Below are 20,279 nucleotides of genomic sequence, written 5' to 3' on the forward strand. Positions count from 1 at the left end.
CCTATTCTGAAAGAAATCAGAAGGAGGCTGCAAGGTTGGTTCAGATTACATAATTATGCTACAGAAGCATTAAAAAAAAAATCTCCACTAAAATCTTGAGCAGCTTAACCAGTGTGATAGACTGGCGCGGCTCTGCCATCGGTGCCCCCAGCTGTGTTGCTTAGCAACATTTTAATTCAAGAAGAATCGAAGGAGATGAAATCCCCGTGGAGAGGGAAACAGAAATAAGAGGGCCGTTGACAGATGATCTGAGTTGTTTCTTCTAATATACTGTGAAGATCACTGGCTCTTTTCATGAATGATAAATGGACTGTACACAGATCAATGGGTTCAGCAATAAACTGGAACCAGGCTCCATGTCTGAGGTGGTGCAGGCCGAGAGGCCCAAAGATTTACTCATTTAGATGATTTGGAGTGTGTTTTCTCAAAGGTTTCACAAGAGGAAATTGATCTGAACATTTGGTCATCCCTTGCCCTTTTCTGTTGTTGGCGAATAAAAACTGTTTTGGAAACGGAGTCCGTTCTTCCCTTTATTTTTTCCTGTTGTTCCAGATATGGGCAGATAGCTTGTGACAAAGGGGCCAGACCTCAGAGCAGGAAATGAAGTAATCGCCCCGAATGAGCAGTTCCTAAACACTCGTGGCCATTAAATATAAACAAACCGCACTGATATCACAAACTGGGGCAGAAGTATTTAAAACCTGTAGGTCTCTCTCTCTGAAAGGGTCCGGTTCCTGCACCCCTTTGCCCTGGTTGTGGCGGGGTGCCTGGGTGTACGCTTCTGTAGAGCATCCGCGGGTTGATGTTCACTTGTGGCTTGGTTGCGCTTTGGTGTGTTAATTGTTTGTTTCCCCCACCCCTCTTCTGTTTACAGGCTGCTGAAAAGACAAAATTGAGAAACATTCCTGTAAAGTAAGTTATTTTTATATCCATTTGAAAATGCAAGTTTAACGAAGTTGTATACAATCATTAAAAAGACTAGGATAGTAAGAAGGGCGATGAAGGAGATAATAGAGTTCAAGTTGCCCCTAATCATAGCTATAAAAAGGTCAGTATCATTGAGGAAAGCTTTCAATTTCTCATGTGTCCCTAATGATTGCGCTCCCCAAGTTTCATCCAGTTTCCATAAATTAATGTTTTGTCCATGAATAGCTGCCAAATAATATCACAATCATACTCAATACATAGTGCTCCTAGCCTTGGGGAGGTTTGTACATGCTAAAAAGATTATGATTTTTAATTGCAATCCTTGAGAAGGTCTGGCAGGGGGGAAATAACTAGGAATGTGCCAAATGATTTCTAGACACATGGGAATATTTTGCACCTATGTATCAAGGCTTTGCCATCCTGTTGATTAAGAGCTCTTTCTCACTCCGTGTGTGCATCTCTCTCGCACCATACACATGTATGTTTCTGCTCTTTACAGTAGGGCTCTGTGAAGGATGAGCAAGCTACCAGGGAGCAATTTCCAGGGCATTTTATGAGAAGTTCTTAAATCTTAGGGCACTAGCAGCAACACTCAACCATATATCATTGAATTAAGAAAGTTGCTATATAGATGTCCTGGCTCTTTGAGAAAAGGCATTTTCAGTTAAAGCTACCAGCAATCAGTGATTCTGTTTAAATAATGAATACTCCAGTCTTAATGGGCTCTGATGTACCAATAAAACACATATTTTTAGCTTCAGTAGGTGATCATTGCAGTTTAACTAAGTCCCAATAACTGTATATTCCTGTTACAGACAGAGGAAATGATCCTTTTTTTATGGTAGTTTGCTGATCATGCCGGCTTTTGGACTGGAGTGGTTTTGTATTTGTAAGAACATGCATTGACAGGAGTCACAAATCATTGTGTTTTAGCACACGTAACGAATACAGTTCTACTTCTCATTTGGCTTCCATCATGTATAGTCATTTACACCTTATAAAGTGAACGCAAAATGTGTATGAACACTCCTCGGAGTGATTAGGCAAGATGCAAGATAGTCATAAATCACTCTCTCTTTATGTTTCATTCAATCTGATAAAAATTAGAAATAGGAGCCAGCAGGGACCTGATAGCACATGAAACTTCTAATAAGACAAGGGACCTTTCTTGCCTATAGGGCTAGTTCAAATTCAGTGCAAGCTGAATTAAAGTCATTGTTAGCTGGTGGTGGTTTAATAGAGAGTGTGAAATGAGCTGTGTTTTCACCTCACATTCTTGAGGATCCAGTAGTTGCAAGGTGATGAGAGTCCTGGGGAACAACTCCAAAATAATCATTTATCATTCATTCACTACTTTTTTAATATTTTGAGTCAAATTCTCAGGAATGACTCAACTGAATTGTGTTTTCCCACATATAACAGAGATACTGAGCCTTGCAGTCATTAAACAGTGTGTATGTGACACTGATGCCCAATTAATCCACCAGAAGGATTTGGGAGTGGGGGAGAAAGGGTGATTTAGGTTAAATCATTCATTTATGGGACTTGAGTAAGTGTAACATTTTGGAGTGGAAGAAGGCCAGATGGACAGTCTCACTCCTTCCACCTACATGTGCATATTTCACCCTGTCATGTTTCCCCCACCTGGTTGTTTAACTTCTTTTTGACTATGTTCATGGTGACAGCTTCAATTAGTACCCTAGGGAATCCATTATACGTATTAATTACACTCTGCATAACAAAACAGCTGAAAAATCTGTCTAGTATTTTTCAGTGACATGTAACTATTTAAGGTACCTGTATAGAGTTATGATTGTATGCTAAAATATTACCTCTCAGGGCAAAAGTAAGAATAGTGTCTTTAAGACAGCAGTAGTAGATATGGATTGCATTATATAAGTGTCACAGCCACACTTAGTACAGCTCAGGCTTGTCTAGCTTTTAGTCATTGCTTTTGTAGCTCTCAAATGTCAAAGAGAATTTCACTTGAATTTTAATGTTCTTCAGCTATGCAAAATAAAGTTAGTAGCTTCCATTGTTATAAGGGCTGAACAGATTCCTTCTACCATATGTGACTTATCACATAACATTTTTAAAAACACATTTCTCTTATTAAGACATATATGATAGTACACTTTTGCAAATGTGAATTGCTTTTGGCTAAAAGCCATGCACTAATGAGTTCAATTGAATCTAACTGCATTTGACATCTGTTACAATACATATATTTTTTACATATATAAATATATGTATAAAATATTCGCAGTTGTCATTAGCATAAAAAATTCCGTTGATTTTATGTTGTGCTGACATAGTTCTTGTGTCCCAAAACTGGAATCAGAAATCACTCCCTTTTAAAGACTATGGTTTATATAGGGTCCTTGGACAGGGCCTCATAGTGCCACTATTTAACATATTAGTTTAGGAGCTTGACGAAGATTTCTGTAGAAATGATCTATTTACCTTTCATTGCTCAATATATTAATGTTGCTGGTTTAATGTTTGGGAGGAAGTTTACTGTTCTTTTTTGTTCTGTTGAATTCCTCCAGCACTTAACACTTACGGAGGGCAAAAAGCAAGGAAATTAGGAAATTTCCTTACTAGTTCAGTATGGCAGCCAAGCAGACGGTTTCTTAATGTCCAAGTGTCTACAGGTGCTTAGACTAACTGGTGTGAACTTCCTGACGGCCAAGGTAGATGCAGGTGGCATTTGGCTCCTTCAGAAGGCTTGGTCTCAATTCCATGTTGCTTGTAGCACTGCAAGACAAAACACATCCATAGGAGCTCATCTTTATGTATTGGTAGCATCATCTGACATAATATTACTATAAATAAGCACACAGAAAATAGCTAAGAAGTCTCTGTGTCTGCAGAACTGATTTTTTTTGTTTGGGTGGAAATAGCGCAGTTACTTTTCCAAAAACGTAAGACCCTTTTCTGTCTGTATGTGGCACCAAGGTGGCCCTCATAACTGCAGAATGCATTACATTTAACTTATTCAACCTCTCCTGCCCTTGTCATATAAGGAGCACTAGCTTTCTCCCATTGGTTTTATCCATATTTACATTGAGAGTCTGTAGTAGCAAAGGGGTTTCCTGGATGCAAAGTCCTTGATGCTTTCTTACTTACTTGCTGGTCCTTATCATGCTGTTCCTATCCCTGAGCCTGAAAGAGGTAACACGATTTAAACAAGTTTACCCTGTGGAGGGTTTACGATTCCTAAAGAGCTGTTACATGAGAAATGGTTTTGAATTAGGACACATCCAGAGAAAATAATCTTCTATATACCCTGTGATTTGATGGAAGAGAGGGAGAACAGCGATATCATTACAATTCAATAGCAGCTTTGTTCTGAAACCAAACTGATGATCACTCTTCCCAGATATTTTTTCCAGGCTTGGGTAGGCAATGGGAGCCCACATCAGCATAGAGGAATCATGTTCATCTTGACTTGGACCACGTGACTTCTCTTTTATCAGTGGGTTGAGCTGCAGGAACCCCTCAGATCCAGGCACAGTCAGGGTTAGGCCTCACTCTCAAGTACAAACACACTTGGCTTGGCAGCCTGTACGTTAATGTAGACCGAGGGTCAACCAACCCAGTGCTTTATCTCTGCCAGTGACAGAAGGTGGGGGAAGAATAGCAATTACGGAGGCATCCTGCACAGGGAGTATCCTCCCACCTTCCTGCACACAGATTTTTACGCTTCCATAACTGCACGTCCTGTCTTTAGGAGGTACCAAAGGACTTACCCTCCATGCAAAATCTCTTTTGAAATCTGTTTATACTTCTTGTCCTCACAACATCCTGTGACACTGAGCACCATAGTGTGTGCAAAAATACTGTCTTTTGTTTGTTTTAAACCCTTTTCCTCATATATTGACTGGAATCCATGCATAGTTAGTATTACACGAAAGAGCGAATGATTACTCACTGTTCTTCATTCTTGATATTACATATCTCTGTCATATAGACCAAGGAGTCTTCCTACTCAAAAGCCACTAATAATGCTGTTTTCCCTGTTGAGTGTGTGAGCCCACCAGTGAGCTAATATAGAGCCAAGGCAAGCCTCTCTGCAAGTGGGAAAGGAAGGCTGTGTGTCTACTAGTCGGGCAGAGACAGTGGTTAGGAAGAGAGCTAGTTTCTTTTCACTGTTTTCCATGTTAAAGAGATGAGTTCTTTGCATGGCAATGCCCTTCTGACTAAGGACTGGATATAATGCCACTCTAAACAATTGCCTTAGATTGTAGTCCTTTATGAAAATGTCCAAATGGATTCCTTGGGAAAATGTGGGCAGGTGAAAGAATGATTTGGCTAAAACCTTCTTTCATAGTCTCTTTAAAAATCTTCAATAGAAGGCAATGGTGTTTTCCCCAAACACCTGCATATGCTTAAATTTGCTGTAGATTTAATGAATTCCAGATACATGTTTTGGGTTTATAGCTTGTGTTAAAATCCTGCTGCTTTTTATATTTTCAAAATATATTTGTTTTCCATCAGCCACAGGTTTGTTTACCAGAAAGACTTCTGGTGTTTATTGTCTTTTCCTGCCATAAAACTCATCTTCTTCTCGGAAGGGCATCTGACTTGACTTGGTATGGTTTTCTGTCCCAACCATCATTGGAAATGCAATCCATTAACATTTGATATCTTGACATTTCAATTGACCTCTCATTTGCAAAGCGCAGTGGTATTTTTCGTGGCCTTTTCATCCTTGATTATACATGGAATAGGAGTGACTGTTTCTACTGACTGCACTTTAAAAATATCTTTTTTCTACCAGCTGGAGTGGCACCTTGTTTTACCCTCCCTGGATAGACCTTATTCTGCATGGAAGGTCTGAGGTCTAAGCAAGTCATGCAGAGCCAGAGGATTTTCTTATTGACTCACTACGCGGGAGGGCAAGCAGGTCAGACGCTGAGGGTCAGTTCATGTATGCTGTAATAGCAGTAACCATAAACAGGTCTTTTGCTCCCATTGACAAAAGTGCAGGCCAGTGGGCTAGGTCTGAAGGTTGGTTTGTATTTAACCAGTCAAATCAGGCACTTGTAACCAACGGAGGTACGAAAGGGGTGGTGTGCTGTTGGTGCGCGTGCTCAGCTCTTCCACTGCAGGGTACCTCTTGTCCTGTTTTTAAAAAAAGAAGAAAAGAAGTGTATCATGTCTAGGTTGAAAACGAGTCCCGTTCATGGATAATTGTGTGGGAGGGTGGCCGTATATTCGTATATGTATGCGTATATATATACGTACATACATATATACACAGGCACCTATGGACCATAGGTACCTGTGGACATTTCTGTATGTGTACCTAAAGGACATTTGCTAAAGGACTTAAACCACTTTTAAAGAAACAAAAAGCCCAACCCTGCTATAACTCTCATTCTCAGTAAAACTCCCAAAAAATTTCCACACCACCACCTGTTAGCCTCTTCTTCTAAACCTCTGCTTCTAAACCTTCCTTCCTGTTGTTTCTCCTCAGACTGTTTCTGGCAAACTACTAAATCAGCCAGCACCAATTCAATTAGTTCTAAAAATCCATTACAATATAGTGCCTAAACTGCCTGCCCATATTCATTTCTCAAAGAAATCCATTCATATTTATGTTTTAATACTTTAAGTCTAGCATGTGAAAGCACTCAAATCCCCAGCAGAAATCCAGGAAAAAGCCTGCTTACAGGCAATTACAGACAATGCTCTTTAGCCCCTGATCCTTGTAGTCTGTCCACTTAGGCATGTACGCAGGTGCAGAGTTCAGTCAATGGGATCGGTTTATTGCACCGGCAATAAAGTCCCTCCAAAAATTCACAAAAACCCCAAATGCCACTGATTCTGCAAGTTGGGCCACATTGTAGAGTCTGTGCAGACGTGCAATACGCACAGCAGAGTCGGCACCTGGAGTATCACTATGAAAATCAATAAGCATATGCTACTATTGGTTTCTAGTGAGTTTTATTTAGAGGAGCTACATTTCCTCAACAGAATGTGAACTCTAGAAATGTTGCAAAGGATTATTTTACTCTTACAAGTTAAAGGTTAGTGTTGGAAATGGATTATAGAACTGCCGCTTTTAAACTGTTTGCAAAGAAACGCACATATTAAATCCTTTTTGATGATATCACCTTAATCCCTAAATACTGATTTTTATGTAAATTTTGACTCTTGTAAAGCTCTGACAATTCAGCTATCCCTGTGTGGTTTTATCAGAGCTCAATTGCTCCTTTAGATCCTTTTTCCTTTTTGCAGTACCTTTTGCTTTATTCCAAAGTCATCATGCAGCTGGAAGATGTAGTACTTTAGACATAAAATAATAAGTCTATTTAATATTTTACCTTTATTTTCTGAATTTGTTCCTCTGACACATCTTGTTAGATATATTTTTATCAGTCCAAAGGATAACCACAGTAGGGCTATTTTTATTTCTAGGGAAATGATGCATGGTAACAACTGGCAGGGCCCAAAACAGTAAATCAGTCCTGCTCCAACCACAGAATGTATTAAAAGTCTGTAGCCTGTGGTAATAAGTTATAATTTAGTTGACTAGCAGTTTGTTTGGACTTAAAACGGTACAAATGAGTCACATTGACTAAGTCCTGAAATATAAAATAGTTTGTGCTTTATTAAGGTTTTCAGCTACCACCACAACAGGTACCTAGAGAGAGCACCCATTTTTCAAATGGGCACAATACATTTTTATAGTGAAATGCTTCCGACTTGATTGTATAATTTATAGTAGACGGTTAAATTACCACACGTCCTGTGTAGTGCACAATGTTTGCTTACAAGACAATGAGATGAACAGACTCTGAGAGCTCATTCATCTCATCTGTTACAAATCTGAGCACGCACCATCAATACCAAGCACCGCTGGCTGTATCCAGCCACGCGGCGCCCCTCAGCTGCCAAGCCAGGCGTGCTGCTCAGTAGCCATCCCAGAACTTCAGACAGCTAGAGAAACCTTTTTTGTGTATTTTTATTTACAGAGACATGTATCTGCCAGTTGACCAAAGCTAATCACGCGTTTGGGTAAAATTCGCCAGGAGTCTTGCAGCTGGACAAAAACAAGTATTTTCATTTTAACTGGGTCACTTTGTTATTTTTCAAAACAACATTTTTACACCTTCATTGTGATGCAGCTTGTCGAGATTAAATTTAGGTCAATCTTTAAAAGTTGCGAAGAAGTGAAAGTTTGAGCCAAACAAAACCTTTTCTTGCCCGATTCCTTCTTTTGACAGAAAAAAAGTTTGTTAAGGTCAATATTTTTTTTTCCAGTTTTAGCATGTATCTGCTGTTCATCAAAGGAGTTCCTGTTCTTCTCTCCTCACTCATGCTGTGGTTTTGACCATTTTATGGTTTATATTTGTCTTTCTGGGTTTTTTTTTTAATTATAAGTTACTTAGCATTTATTCAAAAAATTATTCTAAATGTTTGCTTTGGGCATTGTATTAAGTAACAGCTGTTTTCTAACTACCTGTGACCTTTTTTAAATTAATGCTTTAAAAATGTGCTTCTGAGCAATTAAGATTTTGCAACCAAGCAACAAATGCTAGCAAAATTGAAGAAAAGGTCTGATCCTGGTATAACCGGAGTACCTGTTCTGCTGGTTTCAGTACAGCTGGCTGATCCACCGTAGGAACCAGCCTCCAGATCTCACACTCCTGACTTTCACTGTTATGCCATTTTTGTGCTGCTGGAAAAGAAATAACCAGAGCAGAACTGTAAGTGGTGTTAGTGTAAGTATATGACTATATGGTTTATTTAGGTTCTGGCTTGTGCGAGACACTCTCCCTGCCTTGGAGAGCCTGGTAAGAGGCAGTGGATAAAGCCAGCAGGCAGTGGGATTTAGCTGAGGCTGTCAATAGTATCTTTGAAATCTGTAGGCCTGTGGCTGCTCTCTTTTGGACTGCAAAACTCCTCTCGTTTCACTGGCGTTTCTCCCAATTTTACCTTGGTGTGAAAGGTGAGAATGAAGTTTCCTTGCTCTTTCTGGCTTGTGGCCTCATGGTAATATATCTACTAGGTTTCCTCTGCCTTGCAGGGTCGTTGGAATAGGGCAGAATAAAGGTGGTCCTCCTTGCCATCCCCTTTTATAGATCCAAAAAAAAAGTGCCTGCCATACAGCAAACAGTCCTTTCCTTTGGCAGGGAGTAAGCGAAATAAAAGAAAAGCAGGTGTCCTTCAAGCATTTATTTTTTTAAATACAAGTACAAAAAAATAATGATCTTGTGCTAAGTGAGAGAAGTAGAAAAAAATCCAGTCATTTAGGATCAATGAATACGAAAGAAAGGCAAAAGCTAGATAATGTTTCAGGAAATAACACTGCTACAAGGTTAATTTTGCCTAGTACAACATTTCCTAGTATTGAATTGCCTGATATACTCCCTCAGGGATTGCTCCTGCGCTTGCAATAATCGAGGCTGATTTTATTGGAAAATCACCTCTGGATGAGAGACGTACTCTAGAGAGAACTTTGCATGGGTACAAATAGGTTTTTGGTGCCAGTGCCATGTTGCCCAGGCCAGCACAGTTATAGTTCCCAATCTGTCTGTGCATTCAAGCAGCAAATTCATTAGCAACCCTTCTGGCAGGATAGAAAAATAGACATATTAGGGAAATTTACTTTGAATTGTTTTCAGGATTTGTTGGATAACAGTTCAGTAATCAAATTGCGCCTCCTAACAAGAGCATTAAATATTTTTATTAATAGTGGCAGGGAAGCTGCAGATACTCCCTTAAGTGCAGAACACTTTACCGTAACGCTATGTGACTTGCAAAGATCATGGATGAAAGAAGAGATTAGCATAGTTGGAGCTGGGGTGCTTGTAATGTCAGAGCTGATTTTTGTTTTGTGTTGTATGTTGAGGCTGTGTTGAGTCGCGTAACACTCACATTACAGATGTAATGTATGTTCAAGTATTGGCTCATCCATCAGACCCTGCCGGTTTGCTGGCTCTTTACTTGTAGAAGAGGGCCGTATCTTGACAGCGCCGTGCTCGCTCTAACTATGGGACCTAAGTTCAGATATATGCAGCAGCTTCCAGGCCTTGTCAAGTGGAAACTGAGCATATTGTAAACAGAGCGCGTTTTGCCTCCAGCTGGGAGGAGGGACACGTGGAGCGCCTGCGTAGGAGGGTCCTCCGCTGACCTTGGAGCGACTTTGAGTGTGGGGAGTCTAGAGGAGCGCTGGGAAAAGGCTGATTCAGAGAGACAGGTGAGTGAGGAAGAAAAATCAAGGAGATTGGCACAAGGACGGTGGAAAAAAATCTTTCCATAGAAAGCAGGAAAAATTTTTACACTCAAGGCCAACACTGAGCCCTTATGATCAGGCTTGTCTGGCCACACACCAACAGCAGCAGGAGCAAAAAATACTGAATGCAGCTTGCAAGCTAAGGTCTGTGCAAAAGCTAGTGTTCTGCCGGGGAAAAAAAGAGCATGGACTGAATTTATTACAGAATAAATTACATTAAGCTCCAGGAACTGAGAGGGTTAAAAATTAGGATTGTAAAAAATAATCTGCATGCTCTGTTTCCTAATTCCTATTGTCTTCATGATTGTTTTGCTGTGAAGAGGAGAGCCACCCTCGGTATCAATCATAGTAAGCTATTTAGACACAGAAATAAGTGGCATATGGCTTAGCACTTTTGGGTCTAGCAATCAAGTAGCAACCTTCTGCAATACAACTGTAGTTCGGTTCCCAACGGGCTTCACTTTGATGATTAGATATATTGAGTTCCCTGTGTCATTCAAAGACAGCAGAATTTCATACAAGTTGGTGTTAGCTTCCTCTCACTTCATTTCAATTTTCAATAACCAGTGTCATCACATGTAACAGTTTCTTCGTAATAGAACTTCATGTCAAATCAGATTTGTCTTTCAAGTGAAAGAGCGCTGTGAAAAGTCTTCTGAAATACTGATCTCTGGAAAAATTCTTACCACAGTGAAAATGGGGAGAGATTATTTATTTATTTCTCCTAAAGACGCTTAGGTGCCCAGTCCCCAGATCATTCAGGAATACTCAGGAAAAAAGCTTTAGTATTGCATTGAGGGATGGTATTAGCATTCTTTCCCGGACTTACCCCAGGTGCTTGCTGAAGTCATTGTTGTGCTAAGTAAATAGAAAAATATTTGTTCAGTCATATTTGAAACCAAAGCGATGATATTTAAAGCGAAGTTCTGCGTAAGTGGAGTTATATCAGAGGAGAATTTGGACTTCAGATATTAATTGATCCCTCTGCATTTCAGCACAGCAGCTATTAAATACTAACGTGCTTCGCTGACACAGAACTCCTCTTCTCCTGGTACTTACCTTCTCTGCAGTGGCTCAGCCCCTGTCCCTGGGCAGTGGAGAGGCATCTGTGCAGGCAGGTGGAGGGAGCCAAGTGCTTTGCCCACTGGAGGACAAAGGCATGGGCCCTCCTGGAGGTCAGGGTATAGGGAAGGGAGGGGAGAAACTCGAAGAGTAACAGCCCAGAACGTGCATCATGGTGAGTCTAAGCCTGCAAGTCAAGTGTCTGCCGGTTCTGTCAGGGGTATTTCTGGAGAAATCCGGTGCCTTGGAGAACCTTCTACCCATGCCAGTGCTTGTAGCTGTATCCACCCCAATGGGCTGCGATCTCAGTTCTCTGTTTGGTGCCCCTTGCCCATAAGATTTCCAAAGTGGAGGAACTCCTTGAAGGTCCGCCTGTGTCACACAACCTGTACATTGAGGTTCACCTGGCAGCTTACCACATAGCTCCTCCCTCGCATATGGATTGTGCCAGGTAGCATAACAGCGCAAGCAGTGCTTGTAAAAGTAAATTCTGGGTCACACATTCACGACGAAGCATTTGCTGTAATTCACAATTAGTCGTAATACTCTGTAAGAGCGACTGCAGACGAATGTCTCACAGCTTTCTAAGCCCAACATTTACCAAGCAGCAAAGATGATATGGCTGCCTGTATCACATATCCAAGACTGCCCATCCCATAGTTTTATTTCTTGGCAGTTTTCTACAATTTTGCGAAATATTTTTTTAATGTGACAAAGTCACTTCAATTACACAGTCATTATAAGTTTTGCCAAGGTTGACTATGGATCGTTTTGTGTTCATTAGAGCACAAAATTAGAATTTTCATTGCAGCAACTGTAAACAGTATTGGCTCAAAGGAGTCAAGCTTTTTTCCCTCCATAAAATCTTGGATAAGCTGTAACTGAGGACCTCCATGGTTTTTTGACAGATTTTAATATTTTTTTTAAACTGCCTTCTGGGTTGTTGGATTTTTTTCTTCTTATTCCTAGCCCTTGATATATTTGTTTAACTGAATAACCAGTTCTCTTCAAAATTATGACATTACCACTATGTGCATGAACAAGCAGGTGCAGTCAGTGTGTTTCTAAGGCTGTGAATATATTATTTCTTCAGCTTCTTAAATGTTACAGCTTGGTGCTGGTCACTTTAGACCCAGTCAGCGTTGTAAAAGCCATAAATGGTCTTCAGGAAATAACCCTGTTTCAAAAAATACTTCATCATCTGTTTAAGTCCCACTAAGCCCCCTTAAGCTGTCGCTTAAGTAATCTCAGAGTTTGTTACTTAAGTAATAATTGAAGTTTCTATTTAATATTCTCATGAATTTATGGATATATATGATTGAGTTTGCTCATGATGCTGATGTAAATATAAAGAAATTGCATCAAAACCAATCATTTCATATATGCAAAAATTAAGCAAATAGGAAATAAATCCAGCACAGAGTGTTTCAAGCAACAGAGAAAAAAAACAGAAGGGTTTCCAATAAAGTCCAGTCTTTCAAAAGCTGTCTGGAACAGATAAAGAATAGGACTACTTCTTCTTGCCTGTATTTAGAAAAATAAATAAGATCCAGAAAAGCATCTTGGAGAGGAGGAGATTACAGTTTTTGCTTGATTTTTATAGTGATTTCTTTTAGGTTAATTTAACCTTCTTATTGCTGACTCAGCTCACTAGAAACAATAGTGTATTAGGTAGTGGGAGACTGCTTAGTAGAAAATATAACCGAAATGTCTCATCTGCTAGTTTTTGGGTGGAAAGTGAACCTATGCTGCTCTACCTTCCTTCTCTGTCTCCCTAGGATTAGGGAGTTTGTGCTGCTCCTCACTTGTGCTTCACTTGGAGGAATTTCCAGGCTTTGTTTTTAACGTAATGTGTGTTTAGACGGAAGGAGAGGCAACAGAGACTATTAAGAAAGTAGCAAAGAACTTCAACAGACATCCCTGTCAGAGCTTGCACAGCAGCAATCCTCTGCCTTGCTCCTACGAATCCATGGAGTGCTTGCTTCTCTTGGCATGTGGCATGCTTGTGTCTTGCCAATAGGATGCCTAGTCCTTAGCAATTATTTTTTTTTAGATACAGTATGCCATGATAATGTCATTCAGGATAAGACATGTCAGCAAATGCACCAACAGGCTTTATCAGTTTATTCCTTTAGCAAAACCTGGAGCTACAGTGAATGGGGACAGCAGACATACAGCAAAGGCATATATCTCTTCCTCTTAAAGAAATGTGTTTAACAAGATTATGTACTATTCGCATTCCCAATTTGCAATTAGCACCCCATGAACACACAATGAAATTATCCAAGTGGCAGATAATGTGGTAGATATATGTAGTTAGACTTTTTTAGATTAAACACACTATGAGATACGTGGTAGCACAGCTACAGTAATATATTTTATAGAAATCAATGGAATCTGAAGAGTATGAGAGCTCATTGAAATGTGGTTCTCTTATTAAACCTGTGAAGTATGTATGTTTGTGAATGCATGTGTGTGCATGCAGGAATCTAAATTGCTAAGTTGAAAGATTAGCAAATTGTGGATTGTGGAAGTCTTACTGTATATAGCAGAAAATTTTCCTTCAAAGCACGTATAAAGGGTTGATTCTGCAACTTTATTCTCAACCCTATAATTTTACATTAGCTGGCATAAATTATCAAGCTACAAGTCTAAATATATGTGTCTGACATGCCTCTCAAAAGAAATAACAAGACGAATGCACATGGTGAAACAGGAGTAGTATGTGTAAAATATCTAGGCTTTTCTGCACATAGGTTACATTTAAGTCAGGGAAAGGAAAGAAAAATCCTTCAACTGCAGTTTATCTGTGTTGTTTGTAGTCCAGAGTTCTCTGAATATATTTCTTTTTAACTTCAAGGACTTTCAGTCTGTAAAGAAACTGGCAATGCCAAGAATTCCTTCTCTACCAAATGTGATAATTTCTGAATCCAGACAGTGGCTTACTTGCATTAATGTGCTCAGTGGTCTGGTGGAAATCAGTAAAATGATGAGGCGCAGTGAAGGGGGAAGGCGGGCCTTCCACATTTATTTATTCTGGATAAATTGTGCCCATTAATCTATCAGGAAAATACGGAATTAGCAGGGAAGAAACCACAGTTGCAAATTTGGCAGTTGCTAGCATGCACAGATGGTCTTTTAGTGTTTTAAGATTTTCCAGTCTTTTGATATTGATACCAACATTGAAAAGTAGCCCGTGTATTGCTAATGTTTATCTAGAATAGCCATAGAAAAATAACATTGTATATTTTGGATTGTTCAATCTCCTCTTAGTGTATTTGCATAAAGTTTTTTAATCTTACAGGTAAATTTTTTATGCTCTGTCTGTCTTTGGTTATTTTAAGGAGCATAATTGGAGTATGATTTCCTAAAATAAGAAAGCCAGCCAGTATACCCAGCCAAAGGCATTAGGAAGAAAGAGACTTACATGTGAATTATGTTTAACAAAGTTTGCAGGTTGGTAGTCCAAATTGCTTCCTTACTGTTACAGATAGTATGCTGCTTTGTAAAGTGGTGTTCTCAAAACCAGGATGTTGAGTCCCTCCTTGATAGTGTGTTGTTTATTCTTATTCTGCTGACAAGCACGGATTTTCGGTCACTGTAGCTTCACTGAAGCTGGGAATCTGACCCTGGCAATATCTCCATTCAATGTTTCAGGGCATGAAGTCAAGAGGGAAGGATAATGTCATCTGCTTAATTTGCTTTGGGAATGTTTGGTTGAGTCTTTAAAGACCTTGTTGAAATATTTCACAGAGGAAATCACAGACTAATTCTTGCCAGCTTTACTTTGAGTTTATTCTCAGCTGACCCAGAGGATCCAGTACCTTAATGACTGTTCTGAAATGTGCCTTCTGCAGCGCTGTAGTTATGTACACAACCTGCATGTGCACAGGACAAAGACATCTTTGACTACAAACAGCCCAAGGTGCTTTGTCTTCAAAATCGGTAAAAACTGCTTGGGGGGGGGGGGATAAATAAATAAATAAATAATCTCAGTGGAGATTTTAATCTGATGAAAAAAGATCTGAGATGCAAAAGTAAGGTGAAAGTTTTAGATGTGTGACAGAAACACTGTATGCTGCTATCTTCAGCGTATCCAGGTATATAGGTCTCATTTATATAGATCTGTATGAAGATAAAGAGATAGACAGACAGACGGAGAGTCAGGCAGACAGACAGGTAGGTATGGATATCTAGATACAGGTGTGCCAAACCTATAGGACATTAGGGCATGTAGGTATGCTTCTAAGGGTTTTTTGTTTTTAAATAAAACAGGGCAAATGAACACTGTCCTGTGAATATCTACCAATGAGAGAAACATTTCTGAAGAATTAAATATTAGGTGCTAACAAGAAAATTTTCTAATTACTGTTCAGCAGAAATCTTCCTCAGCATCTGTGTGGATACCATAGAACAGACCCAGAAGTACCTTGCTGCTTCAGACAGTAGTTCCCATCTTTGATGCACATAGCCAGATTTCATGTACCACCCCAGAAACAGAACTTGGTTTTGTTTTACAAGCAGGGGTGCAAAATGTAGAGTTTTATTTCCTACCTTGCCAACAGCCATCTTGGGTAAACAGGTACTTAAGCTTAAGCCATACCTGTCATATAGGGCAGAAGAATTATGCCATATGTTTTGCAAGCTACACTTCTATTTATTCATCCCAAGAGAATGGTTGCCTTTTCTGCAACCACCTGATGCTATTGACTGATGCTCAGTGTGTCCATTATAACCATTTGATCTTTTTGGAGAAAACTACCTGGCTGGTCGTTCTCTACCTTGTATTTTTGCTATTGAATTTTCCTGATAAACTGTAGTACCTTCCACTTCTCCACACTGAATTTTATCCTGTTTCTTCAGATCTTATCTCCCCTTCATCAGGATCATTTTGTATTCTGACCCATCCTCCAAAATACTTGCACACCTTCTCACATGGGTGTTATTTGTTAATTTAACAAGCACACTCTCTGTTCTCTCATCCAGACTGTTAATGGTATTCTAAAATGTTCATGTCTATTGTATAGCTACTGTGACAGTCTTGACATATGTTTCGTGCCAGATCTATAATAAAAATGAGATATAATACTGATGATGATTTGGGCAATTTATGTGATCTATAATGGATAGCTTACCAGAATGGATCAACCCTTTAAAATCTGGAAATGGCTGCACATCTTGCAGGACTTCTTATGGAAGTCTGAAGATCCTGGAGGGTATGAACTTTTCAGCTTTTTTATGCATATGTGAAACTTTCATTTAGCAAGCCACAAAAATGCACAAAAAACTGAATGCAACACATTTCAAAGTCCCTTACGAGCAATTAAAGGCTCTGCAGCTCTGATTGTCTATTTGCTAACCCACCGTGTATGAATTTCATGAAATACTGCCTGCTGTCAATGTTCTTGCAGCACTGGCAATTCTTTAGTTTTATATGTTCCTATTTTGTCAGGAAAATTGTATTGAGGAAAATTCCAAATTTCTTTCTAGTCTATGTGACACTTTAGAGAGTAGTGCAGATCCTACACCACTGAGGGACAGAGATGCAAAGCCAAAAAATGGAAGTGGCTGGAAGCAGAGAGAAAGAAGTCAGACGTCAGGCTAGACTTAGAAATGAACATGCAAGATTGTTGTTGTGCAAGCAAAAGCTGACCCTGGTCAGCTCTAACTGGTGTTATCTTCACTTACTCCAGATATTGCTAGAGGAATTTCTTCATTTGTTTAATATCAACAAGCAATTCATCTAGACTTCACTCAGCAGTCATGTACAATCATATCATCACTCATGCACATACTCCAAAATACATCCACACATTTCAAGAACAAAGCCATGCATCTAATAAAATATGTAGAGGAATTGTTCTGGACATATACTCTAGCATATAGATGTACTTCAGCTTCTCTTTTAAAAGGAGCCATTTACTATTTTTTTTTAAACATACAATTGTGCTACAGTCGAATGATCTTTTAATCACTGCTTTGAAAGTCTTGATTGCAGGGTAAAGGATTCCCTACTCCTTTTGTCCTGTGTCCTCCACTGCAGTGAATTTCTCATTTCTTGTCCCTAATTTGCCCACGTACAGGTGTATGGAGACCTAAATATTGCCTCCACTCCAGAAGCTGTCTCAGACCCTCGCTGTCCTACTTTTGCACCATCCTACAGGAGTTCACTAGCATTTGGGGAACACTAGCACAGCCGTGTTCACTTGGGTATATGTACAATGCCATTCATATTTATAGGATTGGTTTTGCTCCATCTTCTAAACAAAATGTCCTGGAACTCAGCTCCCGAGCTCTGTCGGGTCATTCCCCTGCTCTTGGGGTGTTCCTCACTGCATTTGTGCATACCTGATTGATTGTTTTATTTTGCTTTGACTGAGTTACCCGAGTCCATCTCTTAATTTTGTAACATTTGCCAGAGTAAAGGCAGAGCCATGGGCTTGTGGTTTGGCCCAGTAGAATATTAAGTGTCATTCTCTGCATAAAAGCATTTCTGACTCATTTTTATGCTATAACTCCATCAAACATTGTTTTTTATTGGCCCATAACCATTGTGCAATGATCAGTCTTTTAAAGAAAAGTGCCTGTCCCCAACACCGAAGCCCAAAGAAGTTAGTTTTGTTGTCAGCTTTCTAGTGTACCCAGGAGAAAATCTATCCTCTGCCATCCTCGCAAGTGAGAACTCAGGGAACAATCTCACATCCATTTTTCCATTTAAGTTCCCAAGTGCCTTTGTGTATTTGCTCTGACCTTATGTTGGGAAGAGTTACAAGTTACTAGCAGTCATCTTCTCCATATTTTTTCTGTGACCATAATTCAGTGTAATGGAAACATTCCAAGACAATTAGAAACACAGTCCATATAGTAACCTGCATTCAAAAATTCGGTGTAAAACACTAACCTTCTTTAAAGAGGCAAACCCCATCAAGAAGATGTGGTTACTGAAAGTCCTGAATCTGTTCTTCATAAGCTTTACACTTTGTTCATATACTAGACTGCATCTTAAATATAAAGCTACCATCAGGTTTAGCAAATCAATACCGTAAGAGTGTGAAATGGTCCCCAGAAATCTCCAGAATGCCATTTCACAGTAAAAGCAATTGAAAAAGAAGCTGCAGTGGAATATCTTATGAGATAGCCATTTAGATCACAAAAGGATCATAAAAGTCAGAAGCAGTTTGTTTGAAGCAAGGTTCATAATATAACCATACAGAGCTTGCTGGGAAGAAAGGGGAAAATTGCAAACCAATTTGTGGTTACAGCTTTTTCTGTCAATTCTACGGGGATTTAAAACTTGTAAAAGGTGGAACTTCTGCCATCTCACATTGCTCAACTAGAAAGAGATAGCTATAAGCATAGTAGCTAAACAAACACCAATTATTGAAAGGCAATATAGTCTTTATTAAGACTATAGCAATTAGTACTTCTTTAGTTCATTTACTACTGAGCAAGGGCGTGTCAGACAGTGGCATTTGTCAGTAATAAACTGAGCATCTTTTGAGGCTTGCCTTCCTATATTCTCTTAATATTTTGTCAGTGAAGTTTTGATACTTTCTTTTTATGCACAATAAAGGCACTAGTGAAAGCATTAAAAGGAATGTTTCTGTAAGCAAATGCCACCTGAGCATGCCACCCTGCTTCAAACATTTTGTATCACATAACTACGTATTTCTTAAAGGATGATTGTGTCCCAATGCAGGCTAATAGGAGCAGAGCATTCTGGAGAAGTCGTATGTCACAAAGCAAAAAAACCTCTGTAAATAAGTAGATCAATTCATTTTGTAATGCCCATTCAATTCTAAAGTGTCTTGTACACACCCTTTGAATTAATATGTAATCTTTGTTCTTCTGTAAAAGCTAACAGATGCCCTGGCTAACTAGAATGGCTCAGGTCAGATTTAAACCAAGTCCTTCAATGGTTGGAAACTTAATTAGGTTACAGTTACAAGTCCTTTAATATTTTTTTTTAAATCTTCATGATTCATGGTTGATTAGAAGCTAATATGGAGCCAGTCTACCTTCTTCTTTGCTTCCTTTTTTAAAAAAAATCTAGACAATAAAAACAGTTTCTGTTTATTCTTCTGCTAACATTTCTCTTTAAAGAGTGGCACTGCTTTAATAAAGATATAGGAAATGAAATTTCAGCTGTGTTACACTCAATCAGATTACTTTGGACAAATGAAAAGTAATACTGCCTCCTTTAATACCATTAGAAGAATTGATATTGCAGAATTCTTTTCAGATCACAGTGCACTGACGATGAGAAGCCTGATGCCGTTTACCCTTTGGTGACACCCATGTGCTGTGTCGCTGGGAAGTGTCTCAGCGGTGAGTTGTGGACACGGGATGTGGAGGGCTCATGTGCTGCAATGCACCGGGAGCCTTCCCGTTTTCCTCGCTGCTGCCACCATAGGTGAGGCTAAAGCCTAGGGCAGGGAGCGCAGCCAGGGCTGGGGGAGCGCAAGGGGACTGTGTACGTATGTAACTCTCACGCCTGGGGATGCTCTCCACAGTACTGTTTGTGGACTGGGCCACAGCCTTCGCTCTCCTGCACCTCTCCAAGATGCCAGAGATTATGCAGGATTATTCAGTTATGCAGGATCAGGTTCTAATTACAGTATCTTTAAGTGATGGTTGTCCTAAAGAATTCACATCTGTGCAACGGAGTGAAAACATGTAGGCTGCATTTTTTCTGCTACCTTCTAGACGGCTGACCCTGGCCCATTGCAAGGAAGCCTGGCTAGCCAGCTCTGGGAGGACCGCGTGGCTGTCCGGTAGTGGCAGCACAACAGGTTTTTGCTGCCTGTCTCTGTGTAGTATTGCCAAAGAGTCCCTTATTCATGCAGATTCACAGTCGCTGTCATGCTGGGGCTCCTCGGGCACCAGGCATGAAGCAGAACAGGCCTCTGGCAGCTCTTCAGTGGGACATGCCATTGTCCCAGGATCAGACTAACATCGAGTTGTGCTCTTGATTTCCTAAGCTACCGCTGTTCACTCCTCAGCAGCTCAAGTCCTGGGCTGTAGAGCACTAAATGAGTGCTTG

The 20,279-nt window shown here is 39.8% G+C and overlaps 1 protein-coding gene across 1 annotated transcript in view; it reads left to right on the top strand.

The window, feature by feature from the left end:
• AFF2 (ALF transcription elongation factor 2) overlaps positions 1-20,279 on the top strand; it is a 336,845-nt gene that overhangs the window by 260,895 nt on the left and 55,671 nt on the right. Inside the window, exon 9 of the mRNA XM_059824576.1 lies at positions 875-912. Coding sequence (XP_059680559.1) covers positions 875-912 — 38 coding nt within the window. The remainder of the gene's footprint in view (positions 1-874; positions 913-20,279) is intronic.

This window comes from Gavia stellata, chromosome 14, assembly GCF_030936135.1.
Source record: "Gavia stellata isolate bGavSte3 chromosome 14, bGavSte3.hap2, whole genome shotgun sequence".
In the NCBI taxonomy this organism is placed as follows: Eukaryota; Metazoa; Chordata; class Aves; order Gaviiformes; family Gaviidae; genus Gavia; species Gavia stellata.